Genomic DNA, 26,991 nt, shown 5'->3' with positions numbered 1-26,991 from the left:
CCTCCGTTATGAATTGGAAAACCGGCGTATTTTACAAAAAGGAGTCCATTACATGAGCTGCAACGTGTTTAATGCTACCCCACCATCACTGAAATCACTTGTCCATGAGCTTCTAGAATTTAAACAACAGCTCAAAACCTATCTAATAGATAATTCCTTTTATTTGGTCGAAGAATATTGCAATTGTGTTAAAACTAATTGATTTTTCTGTTAATTAATTCTGACATAATCTTGTACATTACGATAGTTGGAATCATTTTTAACATTTCTATGTCTTTTATGAAGCTATTAAGATCTACCTTTAATTTAACTTTATGAAATGTAATTTTTTTCTATACTATTAATGTTTCTTTGCCTTACAACTAAATGTCCTTTTGCAAGAGGGTTTTTATGCATACCTCTTGTATAATTTGTAATAATCTGACATGTCCTATATCGATGCAAATGTCTCACTGTATTGGATCTATGGGATGTAAATAAATAAATGAAAATTAATTAATTAATGTGACATATAATTACTTAGAAAGATGATAAAACTCTTCTATCCAGGCATATTGATACGGAAAATTGGGAAATAAAAAGCCAGATTGAAAGGAAATAAGTAACGTTATCTATAGCACTGTTGAAATAAATTTGCATAATAACATTGCTGAAACACTTTGTTTAAATTATAGACTAAAAATAAAGGATATCAAAATTTGCAATGATTGCATAATAGAATTCCTTGGCATAATAATTAATGAAAATATAAATTTATGAAGTTCATAAAATATACAGGGTGGTCCATTGATAGTGACCAGGCCAAATATCTCACGAAATAAGCATCAAACGAAAAAACTACAAAGTACGAAACTCGTCTAGCTTGAAGGGGAAAACCAAATGGCGCTATAGTTGGCCCGCTCGATGGCGCTGCCATAGGTCAAACGGATATCAACTTCGTTTTTTAAAAATAGGAACCCCCATTTTTTATTACATATTCGTGTAGTACGTAAAGAAATATAAATGTTCTAGTTGGACCACTTTTTCGCTTTGTGATAGATGGCACTGTAATAGTCACAAACGTATAAGTACGTGGTCTCACGTAACATTCCACCAGTGCGGACGGTATTTGTTTCGTGATACATTACCTGTGTTAAAATAGACCGCTTACCAATTGCGGATAAGGTTCATATCGTGTTGATGTATGGCTATTGTGATAAAAATGCCCAACAAGCGTGTGCTATGTGTCCTGCTCGGTATCCTGGACGACACCGTCCAAGTGTCTGGACCGTTCGCAGGATAGTTACATTATTTAAGGTAACAGGAAGTGTTCAGCCACATGTGAAACATCAACCACGACCTGCAAAAATGATGATGACCAAGTAGGTGATTTATCTGCTGTCACGGCTAATCCGCACATCAGTAGTAGACAAATTGCGCGAGAATCGGGAATCTCAAAAACTTCGGTGTTGAGAATGCTACATCAACATCGATTGCACCCGTACCATATTTATATGCACCAGGAATTGCATGGCGACGACTTTGAACGTCGTGTACAGTTCTGCCGCTGGGCACAAGAGAAATTACGGGACGATGACATATTTTTTGCACGCGCTCTATTTAGCGACGATGTGTCATTCACCAACAACGGTAACGTAAACCGCCATAATATGCACTATTGGGCAACGGAAAATCCACGATGGCTGCGACAAGTGGAACATCAGCGACCTTGGCATCTTAATGTATGGTGCAGCATTATGGGAGTAAGGATAATTGGCCCCCATTTTATCGATGGCAGTCTAAATGGTGCAATGTATGCTGATTTCCTACTTAATGTTCTATCGGTGTTACTACAAAATGTTTCGCTTCATGACAGAATGGCGATGTACTTCCAACATAATGGATGTCTGGCACATAGCTCGCGTGCGGTTGAAGCGGTACTAAATAGCATATTTCGTGACAGGTGGATTGGTCATCGAAACACCATACCATGACCAGCACGTTCACCGGATCTGACATCCCCAGATTTCTTTCTGTGGGGAAAGTTGAAGGATATTTGCTATCATGATCCACCGGCAACGCCTGACAACATGTCAGCACATTGGCAATGCATGAGTGAACATTACGGAAGGCGAACTACTCGTTGTTGAGAGGAATGTCGTTACAAGTATTGCCGAATGCATTGAGGCTGACGGACATCATTTTGAGCATGTATTGCGTTAATGTGGTACTTACAAGTAATCACGCTGTAACAGGATGCGTTCTCAGAAATGATAAGTTCACAAAGATACATGTATCACATTGGCACAACCGAAATAAAATGTTCAAACGTACCTACCTTCTGTATTTTAATTTAAAAAACCTACTCGTTACCATCTGTTCGTCTAGAATTGTGATCCATATGGTTGTGACTATTACAGCGCCATCTGTCACAAAGCGAAAAAAGTGGTCCAACTAGAACATTCATATTTATTTACGTACTAAACGGATATGTAATAAAAATGGGGGTTTCTATTTAAAAAAAAACGCAGTTAATATCTGTTTGACCTATGGCAGCTCTATCTAGCTGGCCAACAATAGCACCATCTGGTTTCTTCCTTCAAGCTAGACAAATTTCATACTTTGTAGTTTATTCGTGTGATGCTTATTTCGTGAGATATTTGGTCTGGTCACGATCAATGGACCACCTTGTATAAGTGGAATGCTCAGCTCAAACCTTTATTTGCTGCATATATCTGCTACCTAAAAGACAAAAATATTATATAGGTGGTATAATATGCACTATTTTATACTAGATTGAGTAATGGCAGCATTCTGTCGAGAGACACCTTGAGAACAAATACAAACAGACTATATAAATTGCCTAAAAGTACAATAAGAATGGTAATCTTAATTGAAGAGACTCTTGTAAGCCAGCATTTAAGGAACTTCAAATACTTCCCTTAACAAGCATATATATGTATAGCTGGACAAAACTCATAATTCTCCCTGACACTCTAAGTATTGAGACACAATGAACTGTGACACAAGAAAATGGAATATATTAAATAATTCCAGACACAGCATTGTGGAATTCAAATATAGGACCAAAAGCCGTAAATGACTCCCTTAAACTTAAAGGGATATTCTTTAAACAAAACTTTCTTGGGACAAAGCGATTTCTATAGTATAAATGATTTTATGCACACTACAGTGTAAGGCAAATAATAATTTAGCGAAGTGCACAAAATAAGGTACAAGTTACATAAACAAAAAATAAGTTCCTTTTTTTTAAAAAAAAAGAGGAAAGAACCCTCTCAGACTATTTGGAAATGTATATGCATGTAGCATGTATGATACAAGCAAAATTTTAATTCATGGAATATAGACATTGATGTATATTATTAATGTATATGATTATATAAGCTAAATACTACCCATTACATATAGTACTGTATACCGTTTAACACTTGTGGTACACTTTGACTTGCGGTATATAATGTTTACTGTCTATGGAGCCTATAAATATTTGATTTATCTCTTGATTTTGATCATTGTGACTTCAAGTAACATGTTGGGATTGCTGCATTGTAAATGCCTCAATTTATTTCCAACTTTCTCTCACTCCCCCTCCTACCTCCCAATCGTATTTTAAAGTGGTTGTGTATATGTGTAGCTATATTTTAAATGTATTTAATGTCCTATACTATTGTGTTAAACTCTCTAAAGAGAAATAAATAAATGAGTAGCATTTCTTTCATATTTTGACCACACTGCAACAAGGTAATAGTACATTAATTAGTTTATAAAATTAATTGTTGCTCACATGATACTTTTTGGAAGACGTGCTTCAGTTGCGTTTTATATGACGGAACATACCTACCCCAGAAATGCATATGTGTGCTCTTTCATGTAGGCAGCTACCTCACATGCCCAAGAATTCTGTAACTGCATCAACATCCATGTGACTACAGTGCAGTTCACACTTAAGTACCTGGTACGTGGTTCTTCGAGCCACCTTCAGACTTTTCCTCTGTTATTGGACTCTGCAACAGTGTATGAGTAAGGTGGCGCAGTCGTTAGCACACTGGACTCGCATTTGGGAGAACGACGGTTCAAACTCCCATCTGACTATCCTGATCTAGGCTTTCCGTGAGTTCCCTAAATCGCTTCAGATAAATGCTGAGTTTGTTCACTGAAAGTGCAAGGTCGACTTCCTTCTCCATCCTTCAATAATCTGATGGGACCGATGACCTCGCTGTTTGGTCCCTTTCCCCCCTCCCCCCCAGCCCCCAAATCATCCATCCATCTAACAGCGCATGGGAAAAATAAATGCTGGAATCTTTCTGCACTAACTTGTATTTCTCTTATTTTATTGCAATGACTATTTCTGCTTATGTAGTTGATCGAAATTTAACAGATTTCTTTTTGTACACTTTACCTTATTCGGAGACAATTAACATTTTTTACACATGTACGAAAGAACAGACACCATTGATAACCTCGAGCCGTCTAGAACGAAAGTAGAATTATATATTAATACCTTCAGCTGCTGACGGCCGTTGATATATATCAACGGGGACAGGTGAAAATGTGTTCCCCGACTGGGACTCGAACCAGGGATCTCCTACTTACATGGCAGACGCTCTATCCATCTGAGCCACCGAGGGCACAGAGGATAGTGCGACTACATGGACTATCTCGCGCACGCCTCCTGCGAGACCCACATTCTCACCTTATATCCACACACTACATACATAGTGTCCGTACCCAACACACTGATCACTCGTGGAAGACATTCGTTCTGAAAGTGATTATGATCTTCTGATGCTTTAATAGATGGTAAATGACAGCATCACCTATAAACAATATCAGAGGGCTGTTCAGATTGCCTCCTAAACTATTTATGTTTGTTAGGAACACCAGAAAGCATATAACACTTCCTTGGGGAACGCCAGGTATCACTTATGTTGTACTCAATCATTTTGCGTCGATTACAACTACAGTGCGAGTGACTGTTAAGTTATGGGGGAAGTGCCACTTTCCATTTCTGTAGCAGAATCTAGCTACGAAAGACTGTCGATGTGCCTTCGTACGAGTTACCAGTCTACATGAGTCATAAGGGATAATAGAACATCGACCATTTTAACCTGAAAACTTTTTCTTACTTTTTTCCTAAACTGATTTTAACGAGACGTTCTTTGAGTGTCTCTAATTAAATTTTCGTGCCTTAAACCATTTTGTGATCATTTATGCATCAACTGCGGCATTATTTAAAAGAATGAAATTAATTTTGTCGCCCGTGTAAGTTTTGCTGTCCTGTTATTTACTAGCTATGAGACACTGTGGTACTAGTGTAATTTTCTGTTGTTGCAAGATACTAGGAGTAGGCCTTTTGACAAGAGACTTCAGATCGAATCCTGAATTACGAACTCTCTTCCTCTCAGTATCAGTATGTTTAACTAAAAGTACTTGTAATCGGTCCTCCTATTTTGTGCAAATATAAATTCTTCATATAAACTTAAATCATCAATTCGTCTATTTCAAGTTTCTCACTCCAGACATGCTGATTACGCAAAAACTATCTATAGCAGTCAGGAGAAACAGGTGATATTTAGAAACTATTCCATCTTCTCTCTCTATTCCCCTCTCCCTGGCTTTCTCTCTCCCTATTCTGCAGCATGAAAAAAGTTATAGTTAAGCAAATGAACGAAAATGATTTGTTGCATTGTTGTGAGATGACTTGTGTGCGAAGAAACCAGTAGGTTCATTACACTTGAGGGGCATGTCATAGTTTTCGTCGTTGGGCAGCTAGAGATAATCGAGAATACGGGAAGTAATGTTGCACTTGGAATAGAAAGTGACGTTATATTCACGTTATTGACACTGTTAATTGAAAGCTACGAAACTATTTTACGTTAATCGGAACGCCATCTATCGACACAAGTATGTAACTTGAACAACGCCATATTGAGCGAATGTTTTGCGTGAAGTTTAGGTTTTGTGTCTCACATGAGCGCAAAATTGTTTTGCTCAACGTATTGATTTGTGTGATTTAGACTGTTTAAATTTGGTTCAAAGAGTAAGAGAATGAGCTGCTCGGACTCTAAGAAATCGAAAAAAAGAAAGAGCATTAAAAGTGGAAACATGGGTGACGTTCTTGGTAAAGAATGTGGACAAAGTGGAAAGGAGGAACTTAAGCAAAATGATCAGCCGGGAAATGTCAGAGAGGAAGCGGACGGAGCACCAAGTGTGGACGATAGTTCTACGGGACAGAGAAATAATGTTGAAGCGACTAAACGCATCCCCGAACCAAAGGTAAGTTATTGTGCTGCTGATACGAAACATAATTGTTAAGCTTGTAGCTGTCAATGCAGGGCGTACTGGTTTAGTTAACGCCAAGTAAGTTGTAAGATTTTATTGAAAAATGTTTACTTAGAGCCGTCGTTGACATAATTTCCATGCTTGATACTTGACATTTGCATTTCGTGTGTGAGCTGCCCTTGCTACGCTATTTTGACATGTATCTGTAACTTACTAGTGGGTAGGTCATATAGATAATAGAGTTATCATTACCATGGACTAGCATGGTATCTTTTAAGTATAATAAATCTGATGTAATTTTCTGTATTCAGTGATCTGGAAATGGTTAGTGATAGTGCTTAAGTAACTTTCCAACTATCGGTGGGTCTTGATGCCACTGCTTTCCAGTGTTGTCTAATGTGAAGCAGTAGGCCTGCAATGTAGAAGTTGTGAAGCAGTGTATCTGTGTGTTATGTAGGCATAAGAATTAAATACTTATTACTATCTCACAGTGAATTGTGTTTCTTTTATTGCAGTTTGCAAGCGCACATAAATATTTGACACATATTGTACAGCTTTTTTATATAGGCTGTGCATTGATTTAGCAATTGACTTTGTGATATGTGTAAATAAATAATTATGTTAGTTATTGTAGTTGTCCAGTCCAATTATAACAGCTCTTAATTTTACATTAAAATTTTCTTTTGTAGCTGAAGTGATTTGAATAAGGAACTAAAGTAAAAATATTTATACTCTCAGGTTTAGGAGTTCCAGATATTAAGTAGCCTATTCATATGTTTTGTTCTTGTTGGTAGCTTCAATGAAAAACAATTTTGCATCAGTATTACCACCTTCTGAACAATAATTTTTTGCTACCCATGCAACTTGTAACATATCCCTCATCCTTTTGTATTTTGCCTCAATATGTTGCACACTAGTTTAGGATGGAACTGTGTGAATGAGTTTTATGGAGAGCAATAATTGCTAGGTTCCACATTACACTGCCTAACTGTTGTTGTGAATGTTCTCTAAACCGTATTGTAGGTACTGTACCAGTTGGAACATCACTACAGAAATTTGCTAGAATTCTACTTTTTAGGCAGCGCTATGTAGTGGGTTGCCTGTGCATTTTTTATACTGTATGTATGATATTTGTACCACATGTAATATGCATCAAGTAGTTGTTGATTATCTTTAATCTAACATACTTTTCAGAATTTACTTGCAGTTTTAGTTTTTATGATTATAAGTGTGTGAGGCATGAACATTGGACTGTTCTGCAGGTCCGCGACTTACCACGCTCTTTATTTGGCATCCACATTCATTGGCTTCACCAACCTGCAACCAAATTATCATTTTTTGACCAGTGCTACAGATCAGTTCGTAACTGCAACCAAGTTTTCAGGGTGCCCAGTATTGCACTCCAGTCATTTTGTGTTCTGTGGTACATGAGGTGGTGTAACTGTAACATTACAAAACAAAACTTTCCTTATATTTAATTGCATTTATTATGCACAGGTTATTTATTTGATGAATTGTCAAATAGCACAATATGTGCCTTTTTCTTCTGCATACCCAGCCTTGTGCTTTGTCACCTGGTCTTCCCTGCATTCTTTCCTTTTATGACTTTTTGTTCTTGGAGTTATTCATGAAATATGTTCCATGCACATTACTTTCTTCATTCCATTTCTGCTAGATTTCCTTTCTCTCCTATTTTTGTGTATCTCAGTCTGGTTCAATATAAGTATTTTTCTCCACAGCCACATTACATATCTGTCCTAATATTTTGCTCTTATGCCTGTGAAAGTCAGTGCCAGACAAAACACTTTGCGAAGGTCTTCCTTAGGTGTATTGACTTTTTTTGCTGTGAAAAAATCTTTGTATTTTTTCATAAACTCATTTACCCATAGGGATTGTCCTTCATATTTTCTACACATAATTTTCATTTTTTGTCACCAAACTTCTTAAGTAGCTCCTATCAAAAAGATCTTACTCATTCCAAGGTCTTATATTTTCACAGAGCCGTTAAGTTTGCTGATTCTTATCAGTGGGACCTCCATACATCTAGCCCTTCTCCATGATCTTTTCCCAACTTTCTTGACACTCAGTGCAGCCCTGTTGATGCAAAAGGTAAGAAACTGTTTAGTCTGAATATTTTGTCCAGCGTTCTCTAGTTGAGGAAGCTGAGCTATTAAGAAAAGTTCTGTCTCCCACCTGCCTGTTTCCTATTTGGCACTCAATATACGCTTGTAATATACACCAAATTACTAGGCAGAAATGGGTTTCTTACGTAGCCTAATACAGTTTTTCTGAATTTGCCTTGCAATTTAGTTATTTGTAATGTAAATCCATCAAACATGGAGTGAATGTGGCACAATGTGTTTCTATAACCTTTATTTTGTGTTCACATTTGATGGTTTTTCTTCAACCCTCATCAAAACTGTCACTGTTCAACATAACCTCGACCTTGAAGGATACTTTAGGAGTGTTGTTAGTACCAAACTAAATGTTTATCTCTAATACAGCATTGATGTTACCTTTCCTGTGACATTGATACTGCACAGCCATTCTATATCTGAGTTGTTATTTATAGAAGTCTCCACCAGCACTGCTGTCAAGACACTGTTTTCTCTTGGTCTTAACTTTTTCTTAGTTGACTGTGTCACCCTTGTACATGATATACATAACCTTAGATGATTTGTTATTACATAGTTAATATAGGCCAGCACATTTGAGCAGTTTCGTTAGACACACTTAACAAGCAATGTCTAGCAACAACCTGTTTGCCCTTATGATAGGGAATTGTGTGCAACAACTTGCCACTTTTAGACATCAGAAGAAATCCTGATTGATGTATTTGCAATGTCAACTCACAATTCAGAGAAATTTGTAAGAGTATATTGAAGGTGTTGGACGAGTTGCTAGATGGCATCCAAACTTTGCTTAGTAGAATTGAGATCATGTATCAGGGAATGAATAGATTAATAAACTCAAACTAGGCAAAGGCCTACACTAAATTTAGGAAAAAAAATTAACTCTTTGCGTTAGGAGAGGCAGGTCTGGTAAACCATTCATGCCTCCTTTTTGGTACAACGAGTGCGATCACGTGCCTGACTGTTACTGCTGTTTTTAGTGGGAGACAGAATTCAGTATGGAAATTAGTTGTAGTGCTGGATTGTGACAATTCAGTAATGTCAACTAAGCTAAGTTTGTCATTCCTGTTAGGATCCCATTTCTTACTTTTACATCCTTCTCTTTTTAAATTTACTTCCTTGTATAATCTAGCACCAATGATTTGAGGTACAAGTTGCTGTGGAGGTTGTGTGTTTGAAAAATATTTCCCGTGTACATATTGTGGCACTGAAATGACTGAATATTCTTCTGGAGAACACAATAGTGGCTGGATTTTGATTTAAAACAGAGGTAAATAAGGATAACATTAAGTACAAATATTGTATATACTCCTTAGTAACCAGTGAGCTCACATGCAGACTGTAAAAAGATTGCAATTTGTTTATGAAATCTCAAACCAGCTAACAGGTACTTGACTATATTTTTTATTGATGAGAGTAATTCTCATTGATTTCTTAGCTTTGGTGTTGGATGGCACCACTTACTGGGAACTGCCTAAGAGTTTGCCTGAATTAGTATTGATCACACAAGTCTCATGACCTTCAAAGTACAGTTCTTTATTAGGATATTTTGACTGTGATAACCTCCACATATGCAGAATTCCTTAGTGAGCCATCAACTGCAGTGGATTTGGTCTCTCAAAATTGCGCTACCTGTGAAACCAGAAGGGCGTAACATTTCAGTGGTTTGCACAGTATGGATATAGATGTAGATACCAATCATTACACATCAAATGGAAGAGTATCTGAGTAACCAACAGGCATGTAGACATGTAGAAGGGATTTATAAAACTACTGAGCCCCTGCCAAAAACTCATTTCGATATCTCAAACCATTTAAGATATGAGGGATTTTATGAATATTTTACTTTCATTGTATCATTTATACACATGAAAGGAAGTGAGTGCACTACATACAATCTATTTTGCCAAGACTGGAGACAGATATGGATCCCATCTCTATAAATTTAAAGAAAAATTCAGTGTGTTAGCTACATTTCGTACACAGTGTTGGGGACCTAATGGGCACCAAATGCAAACTCATAGCGACTGCTATTTATTTTTGTGAACTATTCAAATTTCTTGCAGTCACTTAAAAGTATCACAATAATTATCACCATTAATGAAGTGATATGCAGTTTATCATGAAACATACCAATGAGGCTGTGATATGTGAGAGAATCAATGTTTTTACCAAATAATTTCTTTCTAATCATTGAGAGAAATTGCAGAGCAGGTGGTGTGCACACACTCCATTCTGGTAGAGCAGCAAGTTGGCCACCAGCTGCTCTGAAGCAGGCAATGAATGTTTCATTCGTAACGGTCAAAGCAAACGGCACAGTACATGAAGGCGTTATCTTGCACGAGCCCTACTTCTGCTGCACGGCAGCTGTGGGCGTATGAAGGCACCTTCTTATACTGACCCGTTTGTGGGCCACTTAGAGGAAATCTCATTCCTCCGCAGCCTGAACCACCTCCTTCCCTACATGCTTCAACTGGTCCTCTTCGGCACAACTTACCACCTTCCCGGACATTGATCTCCACCTCCCTCATCATTCTATAAAAACCATTCCCAATAGCAAACCCACTTGCCATACCGTAACAGGTGCCTTCCCTCCCACGCAAAAAATTCTCTTGTCTCGTACAATCTGCTTGCCCACAGATTGCACATCTGCAGTGTGGGGCAGTGCAAGGCCCAGAATGCTGAAGTTTCATTAAGGCCTCCACAGGCAGCCATTTCTTTCCAAACTTACTCGGCAAACATACCTGTCGTGCCTCACATCCACACATACCTGTAAATCGTCTGACTACCCCCTTGAATAAGCTGCAAAGAAGCAACCACTCCGCCCCCCCACCAACACCACCCATTATTATCCAGCATTCTCCTACATTCAAACAACTTAAGCACATCCATAGTTAGGACTTCAAATTCTTATATTCATACAGAGGCAGGAGATGAAGAATATTCTACCTACAATCCTTCCAAGCTCTCATTGGTATACTATTACCCATCCTATGCACAAAATATCCAGCCCTGTCCTTACGCTGCACCTAATTCCCTCCGCTTCTTGCCACACAGGCCACACACCTATTGAAGACCGAGATGGAAGACGACCTGTTCACACACCCTCCCATCTCATTCTATTACACTTCCATTGTGGGCATATTCTATACTATCATAAATAGTCACTTGTGGAAGGAGCCATTATATACCACTTATAGTGTAATTTTAGCGTAGCCTTTTATGTGAGCATAAGCACAAAACATCTCCCCCTCCCCCCCCCCCCCCCCTGCACTGATAGCAGCTTCTCTGAATTAACTTATATGCAAACTGTTCTTCCAATGTGTCATCCTATCCTCAGTCTCCACTAGCAATAATTCTACACCCATCCCATTTCAGCCTGTTACTATGCTGCTCCCCCCCCCCCCCCCCACCCCACACTCACTCACACACACACACACACACACACACACACACACACACACACACACACACACACACTCTCTCTTACTGCACTCCCCCCTTTTTCTGTTGTATCTAGACATGCCAATCTACTCCTATAGCAGTGAAGAGGGAACAAACACAGATTCTTTCACTAGTCCAGACACTGTAATTGTCCCTTGTAGGGAGCACCAGTGGAAAAAGAAATGACATATGCAGCTAACAGATGCTGGAATTTTATGTGCAATTGAAATTGTTAATAATTGCATATGAGAGGAGAGAGATTGAAAAGTGTTCAAATTTACTACAGTTATGTTACTGCACCCAGTCATGCTCAGGTTGGCTGTAAGCAGAAACAAAACACTTGCTGTCTGAAGTTGTCAGTTGTGTCTGTTGATCTAAAACTACTTAGTTAAAGGGCTGAGAAAGTGTGTGTGTGTGTGTGTGTGTGGGGGGGGGGGGGGGTCAAATTGGCAGGAGCAGTGATTACGTTTCCTTTCCCAACAATTTGATCAATCTCAATTCAGAGCTTTCACAATATATTCACAAACAATGTCAGTTAAGAATTAATAGTTAAATGAGTGTTTTTGTATTTGCCATTGTCAAGTCAACTGTGAATGCATCATAACATTTGTTATGGAAAGAAATTTGTGTTTTCATATTGCATTTGAGGCTGTAACACTAAATGTCTCAACAGGTTGAGATTGTTGAGAGTGTAGGGCAGGACACTTTTGCACATGTTATGGAACATATCATTAAATGCACTTGTTTGATAGGTCTTTCTTGTGTCCAGATCCCTCAGATCTTGTCTGAATGAGGATGGTCACTGTCTCATATGCGGTAGTGTTTGCAGCAAAGGGCAGTATCTGAGGTAAGGAAATGAAATTTTCATGAACAAACACAGTCTACATCAAGTACTTTATTCTAATGACCATTTTTGACCAAATTAATACTTTGCCGGCCAAGCCTGAGCAGAACTCGGGCCATGAACCTGTGTTCAAAAGACTGTACCCAATTACAGCTCGGACCACGACACTGTCCAAAAGACCACACCCTTGTATGAGAAGGCCACGATTTTCTTGATGCACAAGCCACCTATTGTTCTAAAATTGGACTCATTTTGTGTGAGAAAAATTTACCGAGATCTTGCTACCTCTCCCTTGTCAGGTGCTGCCTTCTGTTATTAATTTATAGAATTATTTTTAAAGAAACATTAGTGAACTTAACAGCTGCTGTCACTAATGGCTGAGGTGGTGTGTGACTGCGTTGACATAATTTTGTGCGTGTACTCATTAGGTTTCACAGTTTGCTGTAATTCTGCTTCAAATATGTCACATATGTTGAGAGAGTGAGAAATTTTGAAAGCTCAAGAGGAAAACATTATTCAATAACTAATCTTAAACTATCATAAATTTAAAATTTGTGATCTGCTGAAAAACTTAAGTAAATATGAAAAATAAATCTTGATACTTGGTTTTTTTTAGTATGTTTTACACATTGATATATCATTCTAAACACACACACACACACACACACACACACACACACACACACACACACACACACACACCGTTACTCTTTAAATAATGTCATAAATATTTTTCTATTCTTTAATGTGCAAGTTGTCTTCAGATGTTAAATATGGACAAGTTATAGCTGTACCAGCATTGGCAAGTGCATATTGACACACAACTGTTCAATATGGCAGTAGTTATCCTCCTCTTTGTAATTTAGATCTGAAGATGGCAGAATTCAGCCAAAACAGTTCATTACAAGAAAATATGTAATCTAGACTGTGCTTTGTTCGTAATAGTCTCCAGGTGACACAGTGCCACTTCTCTGTGACACAGAAATTGATAACAAGAAAGCTTTATGAGGAGTAATCATAAATATTTAATTATCACCTCAAAAAAATAAAGTTGTGTTACTAATCAATTGACGTTGTTAGTTTGCAGATTGATGTCTGTTCAGATCCCTGTACCACAGTGCTGTAGCACACCACTAGGAGAACCAAAATGCCAAAGCCCATTGATAAAGTTGAGTAATGTTCAGTAATTTCATTTTCAGAAACTGCAGAAATGATGTTGCTGTTAGGCCAAGCTAGAAGTTTGCAGTAGAGATTGATAAAAATGGAGATGTTGGTGTGGAAAAAAGGAGGGTGGCATCTTAGGTCAAGCTCTGTGTATTGTAAACCTGCGCTCCCAGACTTGCACTTTCAGGCCATTAGCCATCACCATCCTTCACTACGAAGTGACACGCTTTGGATATTGGTACACGGCGCACAAGCTTCATCAGATTCATACAGCTTAGCTGATGAGTTACATCACCTCTGTAATACATTCCTGCAAAATGGATGTTCTGAACAGGAGATCCACTGTGGCTTACATTCGATGCATGTTGGACAATGTCAAGAGGCTAGAAGAAAGTGAAGAACAGAGAGGAGTGGCCATCTTTCCATATGATGGTGATCTATCTTTGAAAAATGAAATTAACACTGAAGAAGACTAAATTCAAATTATGCATTTTTCAACCACCAATGCAACTCTGAGCTCTTGTAGGCTCTGTTGTGGGCTCTTTTGGTGTGAGAATGCTTGGAATTTGTTGGATTCCCTGTAGCTGTGGTAAGTCAGACATCAAACAGTGGCTGAGCATCAGGGTATGCAACATGGACTACCAAAGGATTAAATTCCTCACTCCAATAGTTTTGTACTGGAACAGTGTAGTGAAAAATGTAGTCTAATATTCATAGCTCAACAAATCTTACGAAAAGATACAGGTTTGCAACTTAACACAGCATGGTAATGAGTGCTGGCAGTGTTCATGTTACAGAAACTGCAAAAGGAAACTACTAGTCACTCAAGGGATAACGCATTGGTGGCGACTGAAATATTTTGACAACAGTGGCGTGGATGGGCACTGCATCAGCACTAATGCATATCCTGGCTTTTGGCTTCCAGCAGAGACTGGTAGTGTGGCCTGCCAACAGTGCGAGGGAGGAAATGACAGTCCTTGCACGTGTGCTGATGACTTTGCTTCATCTGATAGGTGCCATGGCTGTCCTCCATTCTACCGATCAGGAATGCTTTGTTATTAGCCACTGAATTTAGTGCCTTCAAGTCTACACGTTTCTCACCTAGAATGGTATAAATAGAAGGTTGCAGTCGTAGCTCAGAATGTTGTGGGGTTTCATATCATCAAATGTTTTGCATGAGAACCATTTCTACAACTAGCCCATCACGAAAGTTTTAGACATCACAAACAATATATTAATTATATAAATATGGATGATTAATACTTTGACTACCTCTTGTAATTGTTAAGCTGAAAATACTGTATGACAAAGATTATCAGTAAGTGTTTTTCTTGGAGATTGTGTAATACAATAAGTCTGTGACTAGACAATAAGTTTGTGATTATATATTTGACCATCCCAAGAAATTATTTTATCATTTTGTACAAGAATGACATGTAATCATGAGAACATGATCAAGTGACTATCGTCTAGTGTGATCACGAAATACCGGTAAATATTTTGTGAATATGGACTTAGCTGAAAGTACTTATTTTATTTTAGTTCCTTACTTTCAGCAGATAGTGTGATCAGAAGAAAAGGTTTTGAACTTGGATTAATGCTAGAAGCTTTCAGAATTCTTTTATTTAACCATGTTTTTAGGAAAGCTCTGGTGAAATGTAATACCTTTGAATTAAAGGAGACCACTCACCAAAAGCAGAAGAGTGTGTGTGTGTGTGTGTGTGTGTGTGTGTGTGTGTGTGTGTGTGTGTTGGGGGGGGGGGGGTCTCCTTTAATCCAAAAGTATTTTTATCTTAATTGACTGGCTGTATTGTTTTGTTTTCAGAATGGTCCTGTGCTTGAGAATCTATCACATTCTCTTCAAAAAACTGAATTTCAAAAGGAGGAGAAGCAATGCACTTGTAAAACATGCAAAGATCGGAGGTAAGCATTTGTGCTGGTGGTGTATGTGTTTAGACTTTTGATATATTCCATGTCACATCATCAGAGTGGAAGGAATATCTTCTCAGTTTTCAAGATGCATCACGTGGAATTAAACCGTTTTGTTTTATTCAAAGTGACATGGCTTGATGGCTGCGAAACTTTTATTCACACATGCATGCCATCGTGAAAGACTCAGATGAAACAACTGAAAAAGTAAAGTAACTACTCTCATTATACATGAGGAATTGATCCGTAGACACACACACACACACACACACACACACACACACACACACACACACACACACACACAAATAAGACTGAGCTAAATCTAAGCTTCCGCTGAGAAGGAAAAAGTAGGATAGTAAATGGAAAGACGTAGAGAGAGAAAACAGAAGTAGTCCAACAGTGGATGGATAGCACAAAGTGGCAGGATTGAAGGGATACACATGACGGCATCAGTATGTTATTGGAAAACGCTAAGAGGAATACAAACAATGGAAAAAGTTCAAACAACCACTAAAATGCTGGCCCATAAACACGATTGAACTTGTGGCTACACAAATAGCTGAAAGTAAATGTGGAGCATCAAAGGATCTGTCAAGAAAACGAAGCTAAGTATACATATTTGTCGACTTTAAACACTTGCATTTCAGTTTATCGTGACTCATTGTTCCAAAGTTGGAGTGAATAGTGCTGAGACCACAAAACTCTGATAAGCAAAAACAAAATCCCAAAATCTAAATTAGAAATTTTGGAATCTTTCACCTTCGAAACTAACATAAGACACATACTTCAATTACTATTCAACTGTGTACCTGATCAAGTAATAACAGAGTGGCGCAAGCAAAAATATATTTTTAATTTTATCCACCCGATCACATTAGGTAGAAGAAAATTAAATTGTCTTGCATTTGTAGATGATCTTGTACCCTTGTTTTGTGACATCAAGCCACCTCAGAAAGTGGCCAAACTCTTAAAAGAAATTGCATAAAAAAGAGACTTGCGGATTTCATTTTAGAAGACAGTATATTACTTTCCAATAAACAAGCACCAAAATATGTTGAAACAAAATGTGTCAAAATCAAGCTATTAAAAAATATTGTAGATGGGTGAAATGTCCAAGAAAATGAAATGGAGGAGAAAGTTATTGAAATGGGATGAAAAAATTTGTTAAAGCCATGTCATGAGAATGAAACCATGTAAATTCTCAAGACAAGTAGTTGAATTCTGTGATACCAGCTGGAAAGTAAAGACAGAAACCATAAAGTGGACTGTGGAAACAAAAAAGTATAAAGAAACAAGGATCGACATAGAAGAAACATGAGGAGGAGGTGGTGGTGGTGGTGGTGGTGGTGGTGGTGGTGGTCATCGTCGTCGTAATAGTAGTAGTAGTAGTAGTAGTAGTAGTAGTAGGAGTAGGAAGAGACTGGGGCAATTTGGTGTGAAGTGAGGGAATAAGCTCATAGTAAAATAATGAAAGAAATATGGACACAGAGGATGCCCAACCAGTGTTACTATCCGACATTGGCTCATTCCCATGAAATAATAATGTAATGTTCAGGTAAGAAAGTGGTAGGGTATAGTAATTCAGAGTGCAGAAGAGGAAGAAACTGATTCACATGAGCTGTGTAACAGTGAGTCAGCATAAAAAGAGACTTAAAAAAATGTGCGGGTGGGGGAGGGAGACACAGAGAGTTAGATGTGAACTAGCAGAATTAGAACAGGGAGAAAGATCTTACACAAAATGGGATCATATAAAAATTAGAAACAGTTAATATATTCTAAAATAGGAAAATTACAGGAACAGTTCACAAAAACAGACTTCGCTTCATTGACCACATAAGAGCATTGGAGGATTCCAAATGAACAAAATATATCTTCAACACCTTTTTACAAATAATACATACAGGGCAGTCCGAAACAGTCTGATAATGTGGGATAGATCATGCTGAGAAGTAATTGTTACGAGAAAAATTCAATACGTTGCACTGTTTCAGAGTTAATTAACATTAAAGTTAGCCAACCAGTCTGCGTGCATGAATTCAAATGACACCCGCCTTCCCTCCCCAATGTACAATAAATCTCAGTTGTTCTCATTATGTAGATGATAGCATACATGACTGTTCAGCCTTAAGCTTGGGTTCGATCCTTACTACTGTTCTGAGTGCAATTTTGGTATTGCTCTCTTGTTCAGTTATAGGTAACCAACAAAGAAAACATATGGTGACACCATCTCTGGTTAGCTGTTTGAATTTGTGCTCAAATGATACCGAGTGTTTTTCTTGACAATTATTTCTCAGCACAACATACCCTACAACACTGAAAGATTTTCATACTATTTCTGACTATAATCAAACAAATAGTTGCTGAATTGGTACATGGAGAAACTGATTATTCTACACCCTTGATTACTGAAAACAAGAATCCTGTAGTGGAATATTGAAAGAAAGAAAGAAAAACAAATAAATCTAGGTGGAATGGGTATACAGTTTTAAGAAGTGCAAAACCAAGACATCTTCCACCAACTCTGGTTGCATTTGGGTGTTTCCAGTACAAGGAAAAAAACTTCAGTCATATAGTTAGACTAACGCTCTGCTAGACATGGGACATGGTGCATTTATGAAAAACATCTGACTTTGAAAAAAGATAAAATAATAACTGTCAGAATTGTTATAAGCTGTCATGTTCATTAGATGACTGACAAATGAAATAAGTAATAATAAATTAATAATAATGCTAAAATATTCCATTAAGAATTTATTGACACTATGAATACTTGGAATAATAACTGTTAGGAAACACATTTTACTGAGAAGATAATAAAATGTACTCTTTTAAGTAATGCTCTTGCATGACATAAAATAAGTTTTTGTGTGTGAAAGAGGACCATCTACCATGATGTTTTGATCTTACAAAGCTCTGTTTAAGAGGCTGCCTTGCAAAGTATTTGTCCTCCTTTTTTTAACAGACTTATTTACTGTTTTGGTGTGATAGTCTCAGCATAATTTTTCTGGGTCAGCAGAAAGTTGGGAGTACCAGATGTTGTCAGCTTTGATCCTTGACATAACTATGTTGTTTTGTGTGACATCATTGTGGCGCGGTGTATTTGAATGACTTGTGTTTGCAGAGTGAATGTTGGAATAAGCAATGGCACACTAGTGAAGAATGTTTGTGTTTCCAAATTGTTTATGAGTGATGTTAGTGTGGCGTTGTACTTAGTGCAGTGCGTTACTCAGTGTGGTCAGAGTTTGCTTTTGTGTGTTATTTAAATGTTATTAGTTATCGGCTACTGATTTGTTTTTGGTTTTGGAGCTGTTACTTTGTCGTTTGAAATTTGTTCATTCGTGATTTGAAATTTAACTTTGCTTCTTTGTCATTTGTTGCTAGGTATGGATCTTGTGATTGAATATACCAGTCATTTGTTAGTTGCTGTTGTGAGCAAAGATATGGCTGTGACAATTAAATTTCTTCAGTTGTACGGCCTGGTGAGGGAGCAGGTGAGGTGTCAGCAGTGCAGTGACTTGCTGAAGTTGACCATAGTTGCTGCTGCTTGAAACAGAAATGAGTACATATGGTAGGCCCACCGTGACAATATTTGGTGGTCTATTAAGAGGGGTCCTGTTGCAAGAATTCTAGGATGGCCATATGGGATATTGTTTGGTCAACTTATTATTGGTATTTGTGTGCTTGTTTGTCTATTTGTTTTTGTTTTCATGAGATGGATTTCAATGATCAGTGTGTTAGTGTATCCCCTTCCCCCTCCCCGGAGTTTCGGTTGACTTGGCTATGGGGGTGGGGGCGCAGGGGTCATGGATAGTTGTAAAAATGGACAAATCTGTGTTTGGAAAGGCTAATAATGGGAGCAGTGATCATTCTGAGGGTGTGGAGGGACTGTTGTTTCTGGGGTGAGAATTCTGATGTGATTTTTAGGGTGGTGAGGAGGAGTGCAAAACGGGCTTTGGTTACTTTAATTGAGGAATACAATGCAGAAGGTTAGGTTCAGGTATACAATGCAGAAGGTTAGGTTCCACTATCATTTCTGATTCATTTACTTCATACAGAGATTTAGGTACCAGAGGTTATCAACATTTAATGGTGAACCATACGGCAGAGGTTAAAAATTATTTATTTATATTTTGATGTGGGTATTGTGTTGGGGACTGGTATTGTGCGTGCGTGTGTGTGTGCGTGTGCGCATAAAAATTTGTGTTGTAGTAGTTGTGTATGATTTTGTGGTTTGAGCTGGTAGTTGAAATTAATGTTTAATTGTTGATAATGGTGGGTATCGTGAAGTGTGTTGTTATTTTGGTGGTCAAATGAAAATTCAGATGCTATTCTCCCCCTCCCCCCACCCCCTTCTCAACCCAGCTTGTCCCTACCCAAGAACCATAATCCCTGTTCTTGTCTCATTAGTTTCTTTAAGCTTTAAGTAGGGATATCCACCATCTTGATGACATGGTTCAAAGTGAACATGTGGTGGGGAAATTTTGGCAATCCCATTTGATTTATTTATGTAGATAGATCTTTGACCCTTTCAAAGTTATCAGTTTCAAAGTCTATGTTGTTTTCCCACAAGTAGTAATAAAGTCTTCCTCACTGCCATATTTTAAAGCAACCTGCTTCATATCATCTTATGTTAGTTTGCCGTAAAAAGTACAAAACCGCAAAAAATGTTGGAAGATTGTGACAAAAAAATTATACCAAGCCCGTTGTTATATCTATGTAAATTTGTACTACTTTTGCAGAGAACAAGCAGCAGATCAGTTGGAAGACATGCGGCGCCTCCAATCCCATTGGTTGGAGTTGCGTCAGCATATTCGAATGGTGTATCGCATGGTTATGGAGGGAAACGTGACACAGACATCATCAGAAACTGAAGCTAAAATGAAAGCCTTAGTTCACAAGTAAGTTAATTTTGTAATACTTAGCATAGGAGTTCTCTGATTTTATTATTTATTACTTTTGAAAGAATTATTTTCATAAGTTTTGGTGTTATTGTTGCTGCAATGACGATGTAGACGTTATGCAGTGAAGTATGACACACATTCAGTTCAAAGTACAAAAGAGTAGCTAGTTTACTGAAGCTAATAATAAACTAAACTGCCTTCTGATGGCTTGGATTGAGGTAAAGTAGCGAAACAACTATTTTGTTAATGCATTCCAGCAATCTGCTTGTTCAGAGAAGAAGTACAAACTGTCTAGAGCAAGTGTGGACAACCTTTGATAACATGTGGGCCTGCTCACATGCTTTCTGAAGTTTGTGGGTTGCTTCGTCATGTCACATAATGTGAAATCGGCGCACCTAGCACATAAACTGAAAACTATAGCATCCGTGACTGATATGAGTAGCACCCCTCTCCCGTCACCCTTTGCCAACAGATTGTGCCTCAGTTACGCTTTTTAGAAAGTATATTCAATTTACGTGTTGCTGTGTTTTAATATGACCACAATGGACAATAATTATTTACTAATGTTAATCAAGAAAGGATAGAAGAAGACAATATGTCATTGAAATAGGCAGTTCCTATCAACAAACAGTTAGAAGTAACATTGCGACTTTTGGTTACAGGCAGTTCAGTCGAATATTTGAAATTTCGTGAGTTAATATCAGCAAACACTATAAGCAAGCGTTTTTTTACGTATTTGTCGAAAAATACTTAAGATGACTGATTGCATAGGCACTGGTTGTTTCTGTAAAATATGATGTGAGCACATCCCTGTCTCTCTGTTTTTTTTCCCACGGGCTGGATTGAAACCTATCACAGGCTAGATCGAGCCCATGGGCTGCCAGCCCACATCCTGTGTGTTAAAATAGCACCAATGCATTCCAGCCAGTCTTTAGGAGTTCTGAACTAGGCGTTGTTAGACATAGTTCTTTCTTACCTTCAAAATATTGTGCAGCATGCCACATGATCAAGGACAAAGAAGTTATGAAATGAGCTGATGTCATAATTAAGTTTCCAGTAATTGCCAATACTTATTAGTTGCATAAAAGGTAGTTAAATAATGACTATATCGTCATATATTTGTGGAAAATGTGATATTTGGAAAACAGTTTACAAATTTTGCGTCACAGACACCACAAATATGATAATTGATGTAGCAAACTAACTAACCAACGAACCAACTACATTCGTGGTAAGGTCCTGACAGGTTTCTAAATTTATCATTACAGTGTTATGCTAACGTCTTTCCTTCTCAGATTTTAGGAGTCCTTGCTACCTGCTGTCTGTAGTTTAAAAATGTGTTCAATGCACATTTATTCGCAAAGAAAGTGTTTCGTTAAAGTGAAGATGGTAATGTACAGTGCTGACCTTCTGTGAAACTGAGTTCCAATGCAAGATTATTACCTTCAAATTCCTTTTAGGTTGTGTACACGTGATGCTCATCAGTTGTTCCAAAGACTGGAAGCACAGGTGCAGGAATTTGTTATAGAAGCCAAAGTAAGGCAATTGGAACTGCTTCATAGGGAACAGCAAACCCCAGAGTTAGCAGAAATATTCATTACAGGTACTTATTGTTCTCTCTTTAGCTCTTGAAATACTGTTTGTAATTTTTAAATGCATTTCATAACCTTAAACTTTTCAGGTCTGTTGGAAGGGTATGATAAACTGTGTGATGCTGCCAAACAGTTGGGTCCAATATTGCAACAGTTGGAAAAGGAACACTTGCAGAAATTCAGCTTGACTTGGGAAGTTCTAAACAAGCACCTCTACCAGAGCCTAGTGTATACAGACCCTATTGTCCAGGACAATTTACCTATTTACATTGGTCAGGTGAGGAATTAATGTATTCCATGGTGTTGTGACTGAAGCAGCAGTATTTTGCAAATTGATTCAGTGACATTATCATTTTTGCTATACAGTTGCGTAACATGTTACCTGGAAAAAACGAAGCGTATTCAGATCTAGTGCATCATTATCTTGCTTTTGATGATGAAATGACCCTCATAGGAGCTATGTGGAGGGACACAGAAACATTGGTTGAAGCTTACAAGTAAGTAGAAACCGCCAACATTTCCTGTGTTAAATGCACTAGATGTGACAAAGATATTACATATATGAAAAGGAATTTGGGCAATATTTGTAATACAAAAATAAAAATTATATTCCTCTCTCTTGTACTCCCTCCCCTCTTGCTCTCACCCCTCCCCTCTTGCTCTCACCCCTCCCCTCTTGCTCTCACCCCTCCCCCTTTCTTCCACAGACTCACCATGTCCGTCTCTCACAAGTTTCCTTCCCTTCCCATCTCCTCCATGTTCCATTAATTCCCCCACCCCTTCCCCATCCCTCCCACCTCTTCCCCACCTCTCCCACCCCTTCCCCAACTCTCCCCCACCTCTCCTCCACCTCTCCCCCACAAATCTTCCCCCCAAATCCTCCCACCACCTCTTCCCCCCTACCTCTTCCCCCCTACCTCTTCCCCCCTACCTCTTCCCCCCTACCTCTTCCCCCCTACCTCTTCCCCCCTACCTCTTCCCCCCTACCTCTTCCCCCCTACCTCTTCCCCCCTACCTCTTCCCCCCTACCTCTTCCCCCCTACCTCTTCCCCCCTAACCGAGCGAGGTGGCGCAGTGGTTAGACACTGGACTCGCATTCGGGAGGACGACGGTTCAATCCCGCGTCCGGCCATCCTGATTTAGGTTTTCCGTGATTTCCCTAAATCACTCCAGGCCAATGCCGGGATGGTTCCTCTGAAAGGGCACGGCCGACTTCCTTCCCCATCCTTCCCTAATCCGATGAGACCGTTGACCACGCTGTCTGGTCTCCTTCCCCAAACCAACCAACCAACCAATCTTCCCCCCTACCTCTTCCCCCCTACCTCTTCCCCCCTACCTCTTCCCCCCTACCTCTTCCCCCCTACCTCTTCCCCCCTACCTCTTCCCCCCTACCTCTTCCCCCCTACCTCTTCCCCCTACCTCTTCCCCCCTACCTCTTCCCCCCTACCTCTTTCCCCTCCACTGCCTGCATTCCCCCTCTCGCCGCTGCCAGCCTCCACCTCCCCACTCTCTTCCCATCTACATCTACAGAATTACTCTGTAGTTCCCAATTACATTCCTGGCAGAGGAGTCAGCGACCCACCTGCAAGCTATTTTTCAACCGTTCCAGTCTCAAACAACACGCGAGAAAAGCTGACATTTACCTTACCGTGTGAGCTCTAGTGTCTATTTTATTATTATGATCGTTCTTCCTGTATAGGTAGGCACCATAAACATATTTTCTGACTCAGGGGCGAAAGTTGGTGATCGAAATTTTGCGAGATCATCTTGCTGCAAAAAAAGATTATATTGTATTGAATGTCAATCCAACCTACGTATTGCATATGTGGCACTCTCCCCCCTATTACACGATAATATGTAACTGCCTGCCTTTCTTTGAATTTCACCCTAGTCCTTCGTCAAACATATTCGTTGATCTCATACCATGCTGCAATATGAGCTCTGTTCAGAAAATTCCGGAACATCATTCATAAAATTTTTCTACGCGTACCTTTTACTGATGGTGCAGGGTCTCTTTTGGATCACTGTCCTCCACAATTGATACACTGCTCCAAACACAGTTTCCACTCCAGAAGCAGTCTTGGTAGGCTTCTTGCTGGATTGTGCGAAGTGCCATCTGCGAATTTTCTTTTATCTCGTCTGTTGCTGCAAATCCTCATCATTTCAAATGGTTTTTCAACTTTGGGGATAAAAAAGTCCAGAGGTTCCAGGTCTGGAGAGTACAGAGTATGAGGCAGTACAGGGATGAATGTGCGACTGCGTTATCATGATGCAAGAGCCATGAATTGTCCCACCACATTTCAGGCCATCGTTTCCTTCTCACATTTTCTTGCAGGTGTCGCAACATGTCCTGATAGTATCTTCGAGTAACAGTTTGTCCCTGTGGCTTGAATTCATGATGAACTAATCCTTCAAAGTCAAAGAAGATTATTGACATGGCTTTGACATTTGACCTGACCTGATGAGCTTTTTTTGATCTTGGAGAACCTTTGCCAACCCATTGTGAAGATTGAACATTGGTCTCAACACCATAAACATAGACACACATCTCGTCATCAGTTACAATTCCCTTAAGGAATATTTCGTTCTCATTTGCACGGTCCAAAAGCACTTCATATATAGCAAGGCGAGGATCTTTCTGGTCTTGACTCATGAACCATGGGGTGAGTTTGGTATCAACACAATGCAGTTCATGAAGCTGTGTCAGGATTTGCATGATATGTCCCAACTGAAATGTTACATTCTTCTGCAATGTCTTTGACAATCAATCTTCAATTGCCAGGCTCATTTTTGTTGGCATTCTTGACATGAGCGCTATCGGTAGATGTTGAAGGGTGTCTTGAACGAGGTTCATCTTTAACTTCTGTCCAGTCATTTTTAAACTGTGTGAACCATTTGTAAGAATGAGTATGGATTAAGTGCTCACCACTGTAGGCTTCCTGCATCATTTAGTGTGTGTCTGTAAAGGTTTTCTGGAGTTTCACGCAAAATTTAAAGTAGATGCATTGCTCCTCTAACTCTGCCATCTCGAAATTTGCAAACTGTGTGATACAACGTTCTACTTGAGGCAGGGATGCCAATCTCATTTCGCTCCAACATACTGTTGGCGTGAAATTATGAATGTTCCGTAATTTTTTGAACAGACCTCTTACTCCAGAAGAGGATAGCCAGGTGTAGTGTAGGCAGTCTCTCTTGTGTTTTGTAAGTTTTCTGCCAGTAGATCATAATCTTTGGTTTGCTGAACCCATAAAATTATCCGTGTTTTTTATCATGTAACCAAAATTTAGTGGATTTCTTTGAGTACTCACGTGAATGACTTTGCACTTTTCAGTATTTAGTCAGTTGCCACTTTTTGCACCATACAGATATCTTGTATAAATAATTTTGCAATTGATTTTAATCATCTGCTGACTGTACAAGCTTTAGAAAAAGGGAGAAGGTAAATTACAGCATCAACTGCAGACAATGTAAGAGGACTGCTCAAATTGTCTCCTAAATTGTTTATATTGGTCAGGAACGGCAGAGGGCCTATGATCATCCAATGACTTTACAAGCTGAGAGAGAGAGAGAGAGAGAGAGAGAGAGAGAGAGAATGACAGCATCAACTGCAGTCAATCTAAGATGACTGCTCAGCTTGTATCCTATATCCTAAATCATTTGTATAGATCAGGAGCACCAAAGGGACTATAACAATTCGTTGGGGAGGTGCAGATATCACTTCTGTCTTACTCAGTGACTTTTCATCAGTTGCTGTGAACTGTTAACCTTTCTAACAGGAAATCACAAATTCAGTTACACAACTGATGCGATACTCTGGATACTCTGTAGGCACACAATTTCATTAGTTGTCACTTGTGCAGAACAGTGTGAAAAGCCTTCTGCAAATCTAAAAATATGGGATCCATTTGACATCCCTTGTCAATAGCACTCCTTACTAAGAAGGTGTCCTCAATGGTGGGATTGATTTTCTGCATCTATCAATATAATGACGTAGGTTAAGGTACAAGGAATTACACCTTGCAACCATTCACGCTGATTGACCCTTGAATGTGAGTAATTAATGAATTTTTTTTTTCCCCCGGAATGTTGTGTGATGCTCTATAGCTTAAAAAGTAACAACAGTTTAGACTGCTTCCATAGCTTGATGGCTAAGATACTAACTACACATCCAAAGGATTGTCTATTAAAATCACATCAGGTACAACACTTTTTGATTTTAAATCTGTATGGGAATGACTTTGATAATTATTTTTATTCAATTAGTTGGTGTACATGCTATTTCTTTCATTTGTATTTCTTTGTCACATTATTTTAATCAACATTTTAACTTCTTCAGTTGCTCTTATTTTTTTCTTACTATCATTCTTTTTTCCACTTGGAAGCTTTGTGCATGTGAATTTAATTGCTTTTATTTATCTATGATAATATTTAAACACTTTGAAATGCCGATCTGTTGGTCAGAAGTCAATAGATGAAATAATCTGTTTATATTGACAGTGCAGTAGTGTCAGGAATGTATTTTTCATTACAAGATGTACATCTTTTTGGGTGGCAATCCATATGCAAACATTTAAAACATCAATTTTCGTTGTGCTATGGACAAAATAACATGGATTACAAACGAAACGAGTGAAGAGACTATCAGTAAAAGAAAATTCAAGCAAAATGAGAAATGGAAATATTGAATGCTGTGACATGGA

General features: G+C 38.7%; 1 protein-coding gene across 3 annotated transcripts in view; it reads left to right on the top strand.

The window, feature by feature from the left end:
- Positions 1 to 5,895: 5,895 nt before the first annotated feature.
- LOC126480694 (protein FAM193A-like) overlaps positions 5,896 to 26,991 on the top strand; it is a 227,483-nt gene continuing 206,387 nt past the window's right edge. For 2 of the 3 annotated variants that reach the window (XM_050103933.1, XM_050103932.1), the window contains exons 1-6: positions 5,898 to 6,276; positions 15,692 to 15,789; positions 20,538 to 20,696; positions 22,160 to 22,302; positions 22,381 to 22,568; positions 22,658 to 22,788. In XM_050103933.1, coding sequence (XP_049959890.1) covers positions 6,049 to 6,276; positions 15,692 to 15,789; positions 20,538 to 20,696; positions 22,160 to 22,302; positions 22,381 to 22,568; positions 22,658 to 22,788 — 947 coding nt within the window. In that variant the 5' untranslated portion in view covers positions 5,898 to 6,048. Of the gene's footprint in view, positions 6,277 to 15,691; positions 15,790 to 20,537; positions 20,697 to 22,159; positions 22,303 to 22,380; positions 22,569 to 22,657; positions 22,789 to 26,991 lie in introns of all 3 variants that reach the window. The other variant, XM_050103934.1, reaches the window with a different exon arrangement.

The sequence above is a fragment of the Schistocerca serialis genome, chromosome 5 (assembly GCF_023864345.2).
Source record: "Schistocerca serialis cubense isolate TAMUIC-IGC-003099 chromosome 5, iqSchSeri2.2, whole genome shotgun sequence".
In the NCBI taxonomy this organism is placed as follows: Eukaryota; Metazoa; Arthropoda; class Insecta; order Orthoptera; family Acrididae; genus Schistocerca; species Schistocerca serialis.
This window is presented reverse-complemented; position numbering and strand designations above follow the sequence as displayed.